General features: G+C 40.7%; 1 protein-coding gene across 1 annotated transcript in view; it reads right to left on the bottom strand.

The window, feature by feature from the left end:
- LOC137655823 (protein MEMO1) overlaps window positions 1-7,871 on the bottom strand; it is a 69,001-nt gene extending 61,130 nt beyond the window's left edge. Inside the window, exon 1 of the mRNA XM_068389995.1 lies at window positions 7,707-7,871. Coding sequence (XP_068246096.1) covers window positions 7,707-7,755 — 49 coding nt within the window. The 5' untranslated portion in view covers window positions 7,756-7,871. The remainder of the gene's footprint in view (window positions 1-7,706) is intronic.
- Window positions 7,872-19,678: the final 11,807 nt, after the last annotated feature.

Below are 19,678 nucleotides of genomic sequence, written 5' to 3'. Positions count from 1 at the left end.
CGGAGCGATCGCAGGAGGAGGTGTAACCTTCTCAGCCTGACACTCACGCATCAAGACCGCAAGTTGTGACTGCATGGACTGCAGTAGAGTCAACTTGGGGTCGGCAGACACTAAGGTCTGCTGAGGTAAAGCCTTAACAGCCGAGATCTGTTGCGGCAGCACCTTACTCCTCTTAGGAGGAGTGCATTCAACTGATGACTGCGGCGAGTCAGAGCTGATCCAATGACTGCAGCCAGGTTGAGCTCTTGAGGTCTGGACTCTGCGTTTGAGTGGTCTTGAGACCTGAGTCCAACGTTTCTTCCCTGACAATTGTTCAGCAGACGAGTAAAAGACGGGCTCAATCGTCTGCAGGTGGGAGTGACGGTCTCTGGAAGACACGCCCGCAACCACCGAGGATACTTCTGTGCGCCGATCAAGGCCTGCCGAACCCTTTTGCCCTTCGACATTGCTTCTCCCCTGGGCTTGGGAGCTTGCAAGAGGTCCCGGACTGGGAGGACGACTGGCACGCACAGAAGTACCCTCACGCACCACACTGACACTGACACTAGCACTTGGCACTGCACTGACACTAGCACTCGTCACAGCACTGGCACTAATACCACCCACTGCACTCTTGACCTTAAGTTCCTTGACTTTGGCCATAAGAGACTTATGATCACTAACCACTGACTCTACTTTGTCACCTAAAGCCTGAATGGCACGCAAAACAACAGACATATCAGGTTGAGGGCAAATAGTAGGTTCGGGGGTAGCCACTACAGGGGGAGGAAAAGGTAGGGGATCATGAGGTGAGGAAAAAAGTGAAGAGTGAGAAGAACTCCTCCTAACTCTCTCTCTCTCTAACTTGGTTGAATACTTAAGAAGACGGACAAAATCAAGTTCCGAAAGTCCGGCGCATTCCTCACATCGATCTTCTAACTGACAGGGCCTTTCCCTACAGTCAGAACAAGCGGTGTGAGGATCTACCGAGGCCTTCGGAATACGCCTATTACAAGACCTACATCGTCTATGGGTGGGGGCTTGTGAAATGTCAGACATCTTGAATCAAAAGAGTTAGCCAAGTGGGGATTCCAAATCAAGCAAAAGATCGTTAACCGTTAATCAGGACTAAATAATAGCTATCTAAGCTAATATAGAAGTTTTCCAGTAAAGCGAAAGCCGAAATCTGAGAGAAATACTTCACCAAAAGCCGTGAAAATACTCCAAGATCATAAGCGTATCCCAGAACGTCTTGCCGGAAGCACGACAGAGGAAAAATTGAGGAGGTGTCAACAAGAAGTACTATAGTACCTGGCCACAGGTGGCGCTGGTGAGTACACCCCCTTCTAGTATTGTGATAGCTGGCGTATCCCTCCATAGAATTCTGTCGGGCAACGGAGTTGACAGCTACATGATTATCGGGTAAGTTTAATATTGAAAAAATTAAGTTTTGGATTTTACTATAGTGTATTTGGATTCAATTAGGATTACTTTTTCATAGCAATGACAACTTTGAAACTGCAATTTACTGTACCAACAGTTTTTCCTTAATTTTTCGATCTGACAAATCTGTTTTTATCATACTTGAATGACTTTCTGTATCAAGACAGATACCCAATATTATCTTTTATTGTTTTCTATTCTTAGCGCTTGACACAAAAAGCCATTTATCTTAGATTATTCAGTACTACGTCTTGTTTTCGTAGTACGGTTCTGTATCATCACCCTTTTTCTATTTATTTTGTAATAAATGGTTTTCTTTTCTTTATTTCAAGTTTTTTTCCGTCTTCCATGTAACCTTAAATCATTCCTCAACCTAAATTAGAGTCAAGTAGTGTTGAATAAAAATAATCTTACCTTACATTTGATCTTTTAGAAATTTATTTCTTTTAAGTAATTCTGTAAAGAGTGAAGCTGAATTGGAGTTGGCATACTGACTGATAAAGTCATAGGGAAGTTCCTTGCCCAGAACGAAATCAAGGGGTGGTGCCTAGTGCCCATTTCTCTTAGATTTTTTTTCTTTTACCCAGATCTCTGGGCCAGTCCACAGCATTTTTGTATAGTGTGGTGTTAGTGTGTGGTCATCATTCTGACAATATTCAGTCTGTGTGCTATGCTAGGTCACAGTCTGCAAACCCCTACATTGTACCCAGCAAAAGCAATGATAATGATCGTAGGTTCCTCTTTCACCAGTATCATAGGCTAGGAAAGCTGAAACGAAACAGATGTCAGAAATTCTATGGCTAGAATGTCATTGAAGAACAGGGGTCAGTCATTACTTACATTATCCCATTCTTACTCGTAACCTCAGTCCTCCATCAGCAATTCCTGGTCCTGTGAAAGGAGACAAGGCAGCTCCAACAGGTCCTAAAGACCTGTAAGCCACATCCTGCAGGTAGTGAGCAGTAATGGTGCCTGATGCGTTCAAACACCTCCCTGAAGAACCTGCATCACAGAGAAACTCCTCTTAAAAGCTAAAGAGGTACTAATACCTATCACATTGTGAGCTTTTACACGTCCCTTCTATGGAAGAGAAAGTGAGCTTCCGAGAGATAACCTCCCTTGGCTAAAACAAGATTGTGTTCTTGTAAATCTTCTTTGATCTCTCCTTGCTCATGAAGGGATGCTGCAGGCAGGAAATAAAGGTCCTTGTCCGCTTGAGATAGCACCTCAGTTTTCTCACTGGTCACAAAAATAGCTGACGAGGATAATTTTTTTACAACCCTAAAGCTCATACAAGTAATCGGAAATGATAAAATCTGGAATCAGGCAATGACGCACTTTGAGTTTTAGCTACAAAGTCTGGGACAAAGGAGAGTGAGACCTGCCTTCACCCCCTTGACAGGATGATGCTGAACGAGAAACCCTGGAGCTTGCAGACTAGTTTACCCAAACCTAAAGTGAGCAGGAAACCTGTTTTCAGGGTGAGGTCCCTTTCTGAGGCTCACCTTACCGGTTCATAGTGTCCTCTTTGAGGATTGTACTACCTTAACAATGTTCCAGGATGGTGGACTCACCTATCTGAGGGACAGGTCTGCTCAAAATCTTTTATGAGCACTGAAATCTTCTCCAAAGAAATAATGTCTACTCCCTTTAGTCTGAAAACTTGGCTCAATGCTGAGCATTGGCCTTTTACTGCTGAAAATGGACCAGTTTCTCGTGGAGGAAGGGCAAAAAAAACCAGAGATTAATGGAACAGAAGCTCCAAGAGAAAAGACACTCCTCCCACAACCCCACCCACAGAAGTTGGTCCACTTACCCTGATAGATTGCTTTAGAGGATCTGTGAAGGTATCCAGACATTTCTTGCCAAGTCTATCATGAAAAGCCTTTCTCTGAGAGTTGATGCGGGATAACCTTCATATATGAAGTTGAAGGGAGACCGCTGCACTGTTGAAGATCCTGGAGTGTGGCTGGCATAGCAGGTCTGGGAGAGTAGGCAATTCTCTCAGGGTTTCTGTTATAAGGATAAGAGAAGCGGAAGGTCCGGATAACACTCCATTTGTGGCCACTTTGATGCTACGAGAGTCATCAGTAGGTTTGGCGTTTCTCGAACTTGATTAAGGGGGAGAGTTGATGAACGGGAGGAGGTGAACAGACTGAACGACTCAATTGACTTCTCCGCACCATGGAACCACCACACCACCACCATTTCCAGTAGGCCTGAAGGCATCTCCCCAATGGTGGTCAGGTTGGGGGAGCATTCTTCCTAATGAAGACTTTCTTTTGCCTGTACTGCAACTCTAGTTCTGGCGGGAGGAGAAAGACAACGTTGAAGAGATCTTGAGGATACTGTAGATTGTTGGGGGCGGTACCCAAATCTCTGAGCTGGTTCTCAGGGCTGGGATAGTTGAGCAGATTGTTTTGCTCTAACCTGACGTAGAAGGTTAAGGGTGTTGAAACAGAACCCGATCCAATCCAGTCTCCTATGGGTGTGAACTTGGGAGTTGGAAATCTAAGGACGAGGAATCAGAATACTCGGATGGTGAGCTCCTCAGCTAGCCATAAGACCTCTGCCCCCAATCAGAGATTCGGACCCTTCCTTCATGCAAGTCTTGACCTGCAGGAAGAAAATCAACAGAGTGGGTGATCCATCTTAACCCCCTCCCAAAGAACCGGATACAGTCCTTGACTTCTGCCAGGCCCTCAGAACAAAGAAGACCAGAATTTAGTTACCCTGGTCTAGCACGGTGAAAGTAATGTACTCAGGAAGAAGGTCATATCCTAGGTTGCAACACCTGCAAGCTCTCTCAGGTTAGTAATTTGTCATGGCATGCTCCTTCGCCGTTTGGAGGAAATACTATGACATTCTTAGTGATGACCACTCGCCACTGCCACTGGCACACTATATCATCTATTACAGGTGACTTTCTCGGCTGTGGAAGCAGCAAACATGGAGTAGGTTGCAAAGGCCTCTTTGGATGCTGCTTTATGAATCGACTTCTGGTCAGACTTCGTTAAGTACCAGATTGTCAATAGGAACTTGGCAAGGTGGCTGGTCTACCTTCAGCTAACCCCCACTTACCACTTATTAGAGGAGGGTCGTTAACACCTCACGTTAAAAAGTTTATGGCTAGATTCCAGCTACATCAGAGCTAATGCTATTATTATCATTACTAGCTTAGCTACAACCCTAATTGGAAAAGAAGGATGTTATGAGTCCAAGGGCTCCAACAGGGAAACGTAGTTCAGTGAGAAAAGGAAATAAATAAACTATATGAGCTGTAAAGAACAATAAAAATATAATATTTTAAGAACAGTAATATAGTAAAAAGCGAAGGTTTTGAATGCGTGTAGGGACAAATGATAATACTGTAGTTAGCCTAAACATAGCAATCCCTTAACTTTATTTATATCCAAATAATCTATGAACGTGAGTATGAATAATATTAACAAATTAATGTAGAGAAAAACTGTTAATGTATTTTAGGAGGAGGATCCCAGTAAAAACAGGCATCCACGGTTAGATTAAGTCAAAAGGCATCCATGTATTAGGTCTATAATTTACGGTAATTTAGGCCAGGTTAAGTATTCCCTCTAGACAGGCAGGTTATAGTGGCATATGTTAGGTTAGGTTAGGGCACAGCGACTATGGCTATGTTAGATAAAACAGTCTCCTTGAACAGGTTGGACACAGCAGCCTAGGTTAGGTTAAGCATTACTCCTGTGGGATGTGAAGGATACACAAGCCCAACTTTAAATCAATCAATCAACAAGCCCAGGTTAGGCATTGCCCATGCAAGCTATGTAAGACACAACAACTCGAGTTAGGTTAGCCCAGCATAAATCCAGATGTGGGCACAGTGGCCTAAGGTAGGTATCCTTCTCGGGGAAGGTTGGTCACGGAGCAGGTAAGACATACTCTACATAAAGTTAGCTCAGGTTGCAATGTATTCATATAATTGAACTTGTCACAACTTTATTCTCTATATTTTCTTTATCATATGATACTAATTAATGTATAAATCATTATTTTCCCAACTATTCACTCATGTGATTCATACACTTCACTCCTCTTTTGAAGCCCGAGAGGTTATTTGGCCCATAGATGCAACAAGGGGAACATCCAACGGTTGCACAGTGAAAGAAAAGTCAAGAGGTTGGACACCAAAATGGAAGAAAGGAAACAGAAATGGAAGTAAAGTAGTAGGATGAGAAGTAAGTGCAAATAGAGGACAAAAAGGAATGACAAAAACCTTTAGCTATGGCTTACAGTGCAAAGTTTGAGGTACAATGATGGTACCACCCTATCTTGTTTTTTCCCAACTGATAAACATTGATTTCCTGCTATAGTTCACCCCTCCCTATAATTGTTAACTATGAGGGGGGTTAAAAGAAAACTCTTGGTCTGATGAAAATTCACGGTCAAAAATACAAAACATTGGAAAAACATGTTTATTCTTATACTTTTTCAGAAATTATTGTATATATCAAATTATATTTAGCACATCTAAATATAAATTTAAATATAAAAACAAGTAATAAAAATACCTAATCAGAAGAGAGAGCAGACTTATGATGGGTACCTAGGACTCGGATGTGTCTATGAAGCAGAAATATGTACACGGATACACAAATTGGAAATTTTATGAGTGTGGCATTAAAATGTTATGATTTATGTCCGTGCAGTAGAGTATTTCAATGACATGGCTGGAGGTAAAAAAAATGTATGAGTGTACTATTGTAAACTAGTTTATAGCTTATAGCATCCAGCTTTTCCAAATAGGGTTGTAGCTTAGCATGTACTAATAATAATAATAATAACATTCTAGTCTTGGTAAGGTTTTCTTTACTCTACTACCAAAGGACTTCTGGAAATGCTCAATACAAAAATTCTTATTCAAAACTGTCGGCAGCTACCGATATCGTACCAAGATATTTACCGGTAAATATTGTTAGCCTAAAAGCAACCCATTCAGACTTCCTTCTTCCAAGGGGGGTGGTACATGATCATTTCGTGTGAGAGACGGGACGACCAAGAAGCCTACGATAATGCTATGGTCGCTCAAAATGACTTTCAATACGCTTTACAGCACTTAGAGCCTGGATTCGTTTCTAAATCAAATATGGTTCATCTAAATAATATGCCTAGAACTGACTTGGGTAAGGTTAATATGACTAACTGAATACATAGATGGTTGACCCTTTTACCCCCATGGACGTACTGGTACGTCCTAGCATTTATTGCATGTTTTTGATAACTTTATAAGAAACTTCAGGCATTTTCCAAGAGAATGAGACCAACCTGACCTCTCTATGACAAAAATTAAGGCTGTTAGAGCAATTTAAAAAATATATATTACAAAATGTGCTTGAAAAAAAAAAAAAAACCGCCTGGGGGTTAAGGGTTGGAAAGTTCCAAATAGCCTGGGGGTAAAAGGGTTAATTCAAAGGCTGAGTGATATACAGTAGCAGTGCAGGTTAGGTTAAGGGTGGAGTGGATCTCCTCGTCAGGTTAGGACCAAATGCCTAAGTTAGGTTAGGTTAGGAATAATCCATTAGCCCGTCGTTTTATTGGAAAGGCGATCTCTAACTATATGTAGAACTACTGTACTGATTTTTATTATACCAGATGGGCAGAATCATTCATTGAAACTAAAATATACATACAGTCAATTAGGTATTATTGTACTGTATTACAGGGTAATGTAACCTAGGGAAAAAAAACTACTATTTTATATAGAAAAAGGTCCGTTCTCTTCGAAAATGACACTCGTTCCTATCGCAAATGAAGAGTTTCAGAAATATACAGATATATCTATATCCACCAATAATGGGGGACCCCCAGTGGGAACTCAGGGTTTTTTTTATACATTACAAAGGGTCTCCTGTGTTTCCTATCGCACCCTAAAGTAGATGGTTAATTTAACAAGTGAATCTATGCCTAATCTATATGTTTTTTATCTCGGGTATCCAAAAGATAGGTAAATTTAACCTGAATGGATCTAAGTGTAGCCTAGCCTACTTTAACCTTCCCTCATTTGTTTTCTTAGTCGATTTCATGGGATATTACGTAACTAACATTACCCAAACAGCTCCTTTTAGCTAATATTTATTCATTACAGCCAGAACCATACCAATCCCCCTGTGGCTTTCTACCCCCAGTCAAAAAAAACACCCGTTCCCTTTGTGACCCCAAGGGGTCCCCTTCTACTTGACCCCTTTTCCTGAGGTCAGTCGCCTGACCTTTTACCCGATTTCTTCCTATAATAACCCCCTTGGACTCACCAGAATCCGTGTACCAACTGCCAGCGTGGGTGGCGCGACGGGCCGACATTTTGATCCCTATTTTGTTCAATTTTTCACAAGAAAAGAAAGAAATGAAAGGAAATGACAATAACAACAACAAGGTTCGGCCACACAAACGCTTAGGTCACAAAACTCGACATCGAACGAGACAACTCTTTTAGAGAAAACGAAAAATTCCGTTTGTTTTTAACGGTAACTCTTCTATTTTGAATCTTTGAAAAGACCACCCCGTCCCCTTCTTTTTTTTGCTATATAACTTAGAACCGTAAGTGTTTTGTCATTTTAAAGAAAAAATTAGAAAAGAAATAGGTGTCCTATTCCAGAAAAAAACGAAAAATTCCGTGTTTTTTAACGGTAACTCTTCTATTTTGAATCGTTGAAAAGACCATCCCCATCCCCTTCTTTTTTTTTATGTATAACTTAGAACCGTAAGTGTTTTGTCCTGTTAAAGAATAAATATAGAAAATAAATAGATTTGTCTTATTTTTAGCTATATATTCTTTATTCTATGGCTTTTGAGACTTTTTTGCGACCTCTCCCCCATCCTCTTCTTTTTTACTATATAACTTAGAACTGTAAGTGTTTCGTCTCCTTAAAGAATAAATATAGAAAAGAAATAGGTATGTCTTATTTTGAGCTGTAAATTCTTTATTCTATGGCGTTCGACTTCCTTTGCTATATAACTTAGAACCGTAAGCGTTTTATAGCAATGAATAATAAATATAGAAAAATTATAGTTGTCTTATTTTGGACTGTATATTATTTATTCTATGGCCCATTTTTTCATAGCTTCGCGTTCACTCAAAAGGTATTCTACTTTAGCACAGCTTATCTGGTCATATGCTGCAGGGTAACCCTACTCTCTACAAGGTCATTCATGGCTCGTTTATAGTATATATTCAAAGACATTCAGCATTTCATCTTAGACCTATTAATTTAGATATTCAAAGGTTTTCTTGTATACATCTCATCTTAAAGTTTTATACAGTAAATGAGGATGCACAATTGATTTTGAACCACAATTTTTAGTCTTGTATTTATGCTTATTGTTCTTTTTCATTAACAATCTCCATTTTACCTCAGGTAATTTATTTTTTCTTGTAATATGTAACCTTGCATTACTACTGATTATGGTCATGCGTTTCGCAACACAGGTATTATGGTTATTGCGATTAAACAGAAAAAAAACTCTAGTTACGACGATAGTGTTGTTATAAAGAAATATAATGAAGAGAGAAAATAAAAGGAACAGAAATAAGAAAAAATTGCAATGATTGAATGTTGCTGGCATACAAAGAGATTTATGGATAAGTAGTGAGTAGGGCTCCTATGTATGATAGGACCATTGCAGGAAAGCATCCTTTAAAGTAACGTAAAGTAAATGAACAATAGGATCTGTGTGAGTAAATGAAAGAGTGAAAACGTTTCCAGAATTTAGGTTATAAGAAAAGGATAACACAGGAAAACATTTCTGATTATCTTTCGTAGAGTTCGTGGATGTAGCATTGTAAATACTTAACTTATTTTAATGGCTGTTTTCCTAGGGGAACCCTACTCACTACAGGACCTACAAGATCTGTTTAATGTATAATTTTTTTTAGGTATTTTGTATATTACACATTAAAAAAACACATAGAAAGTAAGTAAGTCTCTAGTGTCTTCTTGAAAGCTTTAATATCTTCAGCTTTTTAGATGTCTAGTGGGACGTTGATGGTGAAGTTACAGAAACTAAAGAAACTATCGAAATTGAGTAGGAGTCAACCCCCAGTCAAGCAGGCATTAGGTACGCTTTCAATAGTCCACCACAAGGAAAATAGATGTCTGTTGTATGAAATTTCTCACGAAAAAACTAAATTTCCCACACATATTAATTAAATATTTTCATCATGAATTACGTTCGGTGGAATAATAATTTGGTTCATCTCTTAATCTAAATGATTAATTTACGTAACTATAGTGATATACATTCTTAGGAAATTCCATCTGTTTTTCAACTTTGTGAAAACAAACACATTTCACTAAGCTACACTTATGGATGAAGGCAATTTTAGAACAAAAAAAAAAAAAAAAAAAAAAAAAAAAAAGAACACGAGGAAGAGAATTAGTATAGAATAGTGTACCCGAGTGCACCCTCAAACAAGAGAACTCTATCCCAAGACAATGGAAGACTGTGGTACAGAAGCTATGGGACTACCCAAGACTAGAGAACAACAGTTTGATTTTGGAGTATCCTTTTCCTAGAAGAGCTGCTTACCATAGCTAAAGAGTCTCTTCTACCCTTAACAAGAGGAAAGTAGCAATTGAAAAATAACTGCGTAACTAAGCCCTTGATGAAAAAAGAATGGTTTGATAATCTCATTGATGTCAAGTGTATGAGAACAGAGGAGAATGCAGAAAGAATGGGCCAGAATATTTGGTGTATGTGTAGTCAAAGGAAAATGAGCCGTAACTAGAGAGATAGATCCAATTTTGTACTGTCTGTCCAGTCAAAGGACCTAATAACTCTAGCGTTAGTATCTCAACGGGTGGCTGGTGCCAAGGCCAACATGCTAAGGAATATAACCAGCACAGAATAGAGTAATTGATAATAATGTGGATAGTAATAATGGCTGATGTTGTTACAATTTTCATAGGAACTTTCATGATTGATCTTGTTAAGATTTTGAATCATATGAAACGAAAGTATATTCAAGATTATTCAAGTATATCTGAGTATATATATTCAAGTTAGTACTGTACTACATTGGACCCATCTCTACTTACAGCTCATTTCTCCTTTGCCTACATAGTAACATATACACTGAATAGTCTGGATTATTCTTTATACACTCTCCTCTTTCCCATACATCTAACACTTAGATAACCGAAAATGTCCTCTTCACTCAGGTTGTTAACTACTTCACTGTAATTGTTTATTGGCTACTTTCCTCTTGGTAAGCGTAGAATAGGCTCTTTAGCTATGTTAAGCAGATCTTCTTAGAAGAAGGCACCCCAGAAAAAAAAATTCTTCTCTAGTCTTAGGTAGTACCATAATCTCTATAAAATGGTCTTCCGTTGTCTTGAGTTTGAGTTCTCTTGCTTGAGGGTACACTCAAGCACATTATTCTATTTTTTTCGTATTTACTTTCCTTACTGGGTTATTTTTCCTGCTGAAGCCCTTGAGCATTCTGCTTTTTCAACTAGGGTTGTATCATAGGAAATAATAATAATAATAATAATAATAATAATAATAATAATAATAATAATAATAATAATAATAACAATAATAATAATAATAATAATAATAATAATAATAATAATAATAATAATAATAATAATAATAATAATAATAATAATAATAATAATGCTTCTAAGACAAAAAGTGTAGTTACCGATGAGAGTAACAGAAAATGAGTATAATATTCTATAACAGAAAATGTAGAAATATGTTATGGGTAACTAAAAATATTTACGAAACGCTTGCTTCTCTGCCGAATCTTGATAAGTTTAATTAAAGATATTACTCCATGTTCACTATACCCTAATTTCTCTTACCCATTACTTCAACTTTAACGTCTAAAGCTAAAGCTCCATAACTTGAAATATGTATGTAAATATAAAAATATATATCTTTTCCTAATTAAGTACGGTTCCCCTGGATGTAGCCTATATTAGAATACCCTTTTCAAGACCAAATTTTGTCTCTTCTAAGAATGGTTTAAAGGATACTTGTATGTAATGTACTAAAATACTATATAGAAAATTATTCCATATGCTTTTATGTATGTATTTATCGATTATTCAAGATCTTTTTTAATGTTATCTTTACTTCTCAGTTTCCCCTTTCCTTACTGGACTGCATTTCCTATTAGGGACCTTGATTGATTGAAAGTCTTATGGCATCCTGACATCTAAGGTGATTGAAACCGATAGCATTTATAATATATGAAAAATAAAAGATAATTCAATTTAAACCATAAAAGTAAAGATGCCATTATAAAAGTTAAATAGTTTTCAGAAGACCTGCTTCTGAAATAAATCTAAAAATGCCGCTCGCATAGTAAGACACATCATGTCCATTGGGGACCTTGAGCATTAAGCATTCTGCTTTTACATATATGATCATAACCTGGCTTATAATAATAATTATGATATTCCAGTTACCTCCTATATCTCCTTTTCCTATCATTCTTAATTTAAAGGCTTTGCTTAAGAAGTCAGTAACTTGTGTTGTAGTGCAAACAGACAAGGACACAACATACTTTGCTTAAGATGAATGTTTTTCAATTTTCATAATACATTATGGTAAAGCAGGGAAGTCTGCTTTAATATCAACCTTAACTGGTTAGTAAGCCTATAATGGAACTTCAATTGTTCAAGCTTGTAGCAAATGTTTTCTATGAGGAACAGACTGACATAAGTCGAAAGATAGGTTTGAATGTTGCTACTGTTCTTCGGATATTTTATTTCAATTATTCTTTACTTCGCTTGTAGTTTATTTATTTCCTTTCCTCACTGGGATATTTTTCCCTGTTAGAGTATTTGGGGTTATAACATCCTGCTTCTCCAACTAGGATTGTAGTTTAGCTACTGGTGCTAATAATAATAATAATAATAATAATAATAATAATAATAATAGTAATAACACCTTAGCCCTGTATGTATCCACATGGTATCAGATCGATTCAATTCCGGCACTATAAATTTAAGCTATTTACTGGAGAGGTCATTGCTATGGCTGGGCACCAACAGTAGTCGGGTGGGGGTTCGGGCTTGCAGGACTGACGTTCTGATGAGCGTTTCCTCAGATGATACTGGAGCTGAAACCAGACACCTTTAGCCTTTATTTGATATCAGTTTAATTTATCATTTTTCTATATGTAGCTCTGACATAATTTAAAATGCCAATTTCTTCTTATAGTAATTACAAGTGACCTAAAAGTAATTCTTACTATCTTATCGACAATTTAAGTAACAGGCTTTTATAGTAGTTTCATTAGTTCTTTACCTGCCATTTTGATTTGAATGCTCCAAGAGGCATCCTAAATCAAGGATTTTTTTTCCTTCAGACCACTCATTTACACATGGATGTGTACCAACCGTGTGTCACACATTCGTACATAGTTCATTTTGCGTATATATTATGCTTGTTTCTTCGCTCTTCCCTCGCACTAAAAAAAAACAGAATAAACATGTCTGTTTTTCTCATCTGTAACGGTGTCTGTTTTTTAACATAAAACTTCTTGTTGCTTTAAGCTTTTGTATATAAAGAAGAGTGTTCTATAATAAACTCACTCAGTTGCTTTCATACTGTCTTTGAGTCACAAACTTCTCTCGGCCTGTCACATTGGTGACCCCGGAAATCGACTCGCTCCTCCCACCTTCCAACCACCCCTCGCCCCTCCATCGTTGGTACTATGGCGGACTCTACGGAAGTTGGCGCTGCGGCTGCCCTTGAAACTTTCATCGTTCGCCAGCGGAGAGGCGTTTGCTTGGTTTCAGCGCGCAGAAGTTCAGTTTCGCATCAAGGGCGTGACTCGCTCAACCACCAAAGCAGATTATATTCTCGTGGCGATACCCGAGGGCACCTTCCCGGAAATATCCGACTGGCTTTGTGAACAAGGAGACACCCCAATAGCATATGACGCCCTCAAAACATACCTTCTGCAGCAGTACTCGCCGTCGCCACCCGCCCGTATAGCAAAGCTTTTTCAGCTCTCGCAACAACCGTTGGGGGACTAAAGGGCTTCGCTTGCCCTCAGGGAAATGACCAGTATCGCTCCCCTACAACCTGCCGCATACAGCTCTCCTCGTGAGGTGAACCTACATCGTTTCCTTTGGATACGCCGTTTACCCGGACCTATACACGCTGCCATACCCGATGTCGATAGTTTACCCATGAAGGACTTGATGACCAAAGCCGACACCCTTATGGACAGCCACTTCAAGACCTCCATCAATTTCTCCCCCCCTGACGAAGAGGACGCCTATTCAACGTCAACCGAAGCTGACATGAATGCCGTAAGACATACACACCTACCCTGTGACGTGCTGAAGCGGCGACAAAGCCACCCACCACCCACCACTCGCTCGCGCCCCAACCAACGACTTCTACAGCCATTTACTACCTCCCATCCGCCGCAGTTTTGCTACTACCACTTCAGATTCGGGGCAACCACGAAGAAATGTGCCAATGATTGTCAGTAGCCAAAAAACGTGTAAGTAGGCCATCGCTCGTGGCGGTGGCCTCCCGTGTTTCTAATCTTTTCTTTTTACATGATGCAGGAACGGGCGTGCGATTTTTGGTAGACACGGGTGCTTGTCGTTCTCTTTTGCCAAGGGAACTCTTCAGGGCACGACGACGTCTGTCTACGTCTGCCGACGTCCGCTTGGTAGCAGGCAAAGGATCTGCGATACCCACCTACGGTTACGAGAACCTCACATTATCGTTCGGAAACGGTAAATTTAATTGGAAGTTTCTCGTTGCTGACGTCACATTGCCAATCCTTGGTGCGGATTTCCTCTCTCATTTCCACATTCTGGTCAATGTCGCCCACCGACGATTGGTCAACGCAGACTCGTACTTGTCGACACTTCTTCAACCCGACCCCTCCAACCTCGCTCTCCACATCAGTGCACCTACGGATGCCTACGCCCACCTCCTCACGTTGTACCCGGAAGTTTTCCGTCCAGAACTTCGCCAAACACCCACGGTTCCTGCCAAGCACGGTATTTATCACCATATCAAGACGACGGGACCCCCAGTCTTCACAAAATTCAGACGTTTGGCACCGGAACGATCGGCAGCTGCCAAACAGACATTCGCTGAAATGGAGGAAATGGGCCTTTGCCAAAAGGCCTCCAGCCCATGGTCGTCACTCTTATACATCGTTCTGAAGAAAGACGGGTCCCTCCATCCGTGCGGGGATTACAGGCGCCTGAACATGCAAACAGAACCGGATCACTACCCCCTCCCAAACATTGCCGACGTGACCTCCTACCTGCACAAAGCGAAGGTTTTCTCTACGCTCGACCTCCTGAAGGGGTATTATCAGGTGCCTATGAACCCAGAAGACATCACCAAGACCGCCATCACCATTCCGTTTGGTACATACACCTTCAATTACTCCTGTCTTGGCCTTCGTAATGCTGGGGTCACGTTTCAACATCTCATGGAGGGCAGCTTAGGGGACCTCCCTTTCTGTGTATGTTATGTGGACGACATACTTGTGTTCTCCTCCTCAAAAGAGGAACACCTCTGTCACCTGCGCATCGTGCTCGACCACCTGCAACAAAACGGCCTTGTAGTACGGTACGACAAGTGTACCTTTGGCGCCAACAAAGTGTCGTTCTTAGGGTACCGCATCACTCCTGAAGGAGTCCATCCCATCCCTGAGAAGGTAGCAGCCGTTCAGGACTTCCCCGCGCCCTCGACCATCAAAGCTCTACAGAAATTCTTGGTCATGATCAACTATTATCACCGTTTTCTGCCAGCCATTGCCGCCACTCTTGCTCCCCTCTACGCCTCCCTCAAGGGCAAGCCAAAGGACCTGAAGTGGGGTCCCTTTTAAGAAGTGGCCTTCTGCAATGCAAAGAAGGCCCTATCAACTGCTGCAGCTCTCACTTTTCCTATCCCACATGCCCCTCTCCTTCTCTCCACCGATGCCAGCGACGTCGCTATTGGTGCAGTACTCGAACAGGTGATCAACGGCTCGCCCCGCCCATTGGCCTTCTTCAGCAGAAAACTGTCCAAGGCAGAATCGGGTTATTCTACCTTCGATCGCGAATTGCTGGTGGTGCACTTGGCTGTCCGTCACTTTCGCCATTTCTTAGAAGGTACGCCCTTCGTAATTCGCACAGACCACATGCCTCTGGTGCACGCCTTCACTCGACAGTCTGACGCCTGGTCCACCCGGTAACGCACCCTTCAATACGTTCCTGGGAAAATGAATCCCGTTGCCGATGCCCTGTCAAGAAACACGTTGGCTGCTGTTCAACTGGGATTGGATTACAACGTCCTGGCTGAAGCCCAACGACAGGATCCAGAGTATCAAGCATGTAGGACATCATGCATGTCCCTCTGTTGGGAAGACTTCCCCTTCGAAGACTCCAACACCACCCTCCTCTGCGACGTTAGTACTGGTAGACCGCGACCTTGGATTCCTGCTCCCATGCGCCGGTAGGTGTTTGATTTCATTCACGGCCTTTCACATCCCTCATGCCGTTCTACTGCACAGCTGCTGAAGACGAAGTTAATTTGGCACGGCATTTCTAAGGATGCTAAGGATTGGGTCCGTGCCTGTACTTCTTGCCAAACTTCCAAAGTACATCGACACACGGATTCAGGAGTAGGTACCTTTCCTCAACCTCAGCGTCGTTTCGCACACATTCACGTCGACGTTGTAGGCCCCCTACCCACATCACATGGACATGGTTACTCGTTTACCGTCATCGACCGCTCCACTCGTTGGCCTGAAGCCATTCCCATGGAAACTGCAACGTCCACCTCATGTACATCTGCCTTACTCTCAGGATGGATTGCAAGATTTGGTATCCCTGAGCATATTACTTCTGACAGGGGTACCACTTTCACCTCTCAATTGTGGACATCATTAGTGAATCTCCTGGGCATCACCCTACATCAGACAACGGCCTACAACCCCGCTGCCAATGGAATGGTTGAACGTTTTCATCGCACCCTCAAACCAGCTTTGATGTCCCGCTGCAAGGATTCCAACTAGTTTACTCAGCTTCCCTGGGTCCTCCTGGGACTAAGAACCACTCTTAAAGACGCCCTCTATGTCTTGGCAGCTGAAATGGTGTATGGCGACCCGTTGGTCGTCCCTGCCGAATTTTTTCCTTCTACAATCTCCTCTGACTATTTCCAGCGCATACGTCACGTCATGGGAAAATTTACTCCCTGCCGCCAGACTTACAAGCCCCAGCGAAGCATCACATACCAACAGACTTGCACTCTGCAATGCATGTCTTCCTGCGCAATGACACTAGCAAGCCACCACTAACGCCCCCTTACACGGGCCCTTTTCTTGTGATCGGACGCAGTCCGAAAGCATTCCTACTAAACATTCAGGGCAAAGAAGACTGGGTCTCCATTGATCGTCTAAAACCTGCTTATCTCCTGCCAGATGACCTGCCTACAGTTCGCCTCTCTAGATCAGGGCGCCCTATTTAACATGTACAGTATGTCATTTTTAGGAGGGGAGCCATGTACCAACCGTGTGTCACACATTCGTACATAGTTCATTTTGTGTATATATCATGCTTGTATCTCGCTCTTCCCTCGCACTAAAAAGAACCAGAATAAACATGTCTGTTTTTCTCATCTGTAACGGTGTCTGTTTTTTAACATGAAATTTCTTGTTGCTCTGAGCTTTTGTATATAAAGGAGAGTGTTCTATAATAAACTCACTCAGTTGCTTTCATACTGTCTTTGAGTCACAACCTTCTCTCAGCCCGTCACAGATGGTTTCAGTAATCTTAATTACCCATTCACAGAATAATGTTACCAAGTGACAAATACTATTATAATTTACTTTCATTTAATGTATCACCAATTTATGTATTTGTCTCCAATGAAGTTCTTAAGTAAATGGTGCATTATGTTTCCATCTATCTACCAGGGCACTTCTCCCAACTTTGTGGAGTATCCGACATAAAAAAAAAGAATAGAAAGGGACTTTCCTTGTCTTAACTCCTTCCTGCCTGACGAGGGATTCAACTGAGTTTAGTTGGTACTGCTAGGGTAACACAGCCCATCTTCACCCGTTCTTCACCACAAATAAAGCTTCATATTCTGAATCCCCTACTGCTGCTACCTCAGTGGTCACATAGGGGACCGGAGGAAGTAGCAGGGCCTATTGGAACTGCGTCACAATTGCTCGCCATTCATTCCAATTTATAGCACGCTTTTTTGCCTCTCTCACACCTATCCTTCTATCACCTAGAGCTTTCTTCACTCTATCCATCCACCCACCCAAAACCTTGGCCTTCTTCTACTTCGCCAATCAACTCTTGCATTTATCACCTTCTTCAGAAGACAGCCATTTTCCATTCTCTCTACGTGGCCAAACCATCTCAACGTACATCTGCTTCCACTATTACCATTTGCAGCAACAACAGACCCCAAGTACTTACTTATCTACTTCCTCAAATAACTCTCCATTCAACATGACATTTAACCTATCACCACCCTCCCTTCTCGTGTATCTCATAACCTTACAATAACTCTCAACTTCTTTCTCTCACACAACCTTCCAAATTCACTAATTTATCCAGCTTCTCCCCAGAGTCTGCAACCAATACCTTATCATTCACAAACAACAACTGATTCACCTCCCACTCATCATCACTCTCATCTATCAGTTTCAATTCTTGACTAATCACTCGAGTATTCACCTTTCTCATAACTCCATCAACAAACAAATTGAACAACCATTGCGACATCACATATCCCTGTCTCAGACCCACTCTCACTGGAAACCCCTCATTCATTTCATTTCCTATCCTAACGGACGCTTCATTGCCTTTGTAGAAACTCCTCACTGCTTGCAACACTATTCCACCAATTTAATATAACCTCATCATATTCTACTTCGCTTCCCTATCAATTCTATCAAAATCTTTCTCCAGATCCATAAATGCAACGTACACATCATTACATTTTGCTCAATATTTCTTTCATATCTGCCTAACTAAAAATCTTATTCATAAATCCCCTACCTCTTCTAAAACTCCTTGTACTTGCAATATTGCATCCTCTGCGTTATCCTCAATCCTATTTATAAATACTACCATACACTTTTCTAACCACACTCAACAAACTTATACCCCTTGAATTACAACACTCATGCACATCTCCCTTACCTTTGTATAGTGGTACAATACACGTACACACCCAGTCCACTGGAACCATTGACACCAAAACACATAAATCAAACAATCTCACCAACCATTCAAGTACAGTCACGCCCACTTGCCTTAACATCTTAGCTCTCCCACCATCCATACCAGGTGCTTTTCCTGCTCTCCTTTCATCTAATACTCTCGTCACTTCCTCTCTTGTAATCTCTCTTTCATTCTCATCTCTCATCACTGGCACATCAGCACCTACAACAGCAATTATATCTGCTTCTGTATTATCCTCGACATTCAGCAAGCTTTTAAAATATTCAGCCCACCGTTTCCTTGCCACCTCTCCTTTCAACAACCTTCCATTTTCATCGTTAATTATCTCTTCAATTCTCGATTCACCCCTCCTTACTCTCTTCACTTCTTTCCAAAAACTTCTTCTTCTTCACCTCATACGAACGACTCAATCCCTGACCCCACCTCCATTTAGCCGCCTTCTTTGCCTCAAATGCCTTATGATTTGCTTCCACATTTTTTCTCTGTATCTTTCATACTTCTCTACACTATTACTTTGCAACCATTTTCCAAATGCACTCTTTTTCTCTTCCACTTTCCTTTTCAATCCCTAATTTCACAATATATATATATATATATATATATATATATATATATATATATATATATATATATATATATATATATATATATATATATATATATATTTATGTATATATACATATGTATACACACATACATACATATATATATATATATATATATATATATATATATATATATATATATATATATATATATATATTGTGTATGTGAGTGAAAATGCAAATCATGTTTCATTCATTTTCTCGATTGAATTATAGATCGTAGCATTCGTGAACTGGGCTAATTCCGGCAATTAATCAGTAACTTGTAAACAACTTCCCAACATGGGAAGATGAGAGCGAAGCTCACCAGAGAGCAAGTTTGGTAATTCACTTGATATCATTCGGATTACGTATAATAAACCACAATTATCAAACGAGTTACCAAATCTCTGTGAATTCAATGCTGTCTAAGAGTTCTGGGAACAGCTGAGCCAAGAAATC

This window comes from Palaemon carinicauda, chromosome 16 (assembly GCF_036898095.1).
Source record: "Palaemon carinicauda isolate YSFRI2023 chromosome 16, ASM3689809v2, whole genome shotgun sequence".
NCBI lineage: Eukaryota > Metazoa > Arthropoda > Malacostraca > Decapoda > Palaemonidae > Palaemon > Palaemon carinicauda.
Note: the sequence above shows the minus strand (reverse complement) of the source record. Positions and strands in the feature narration are given on the sequence as shown.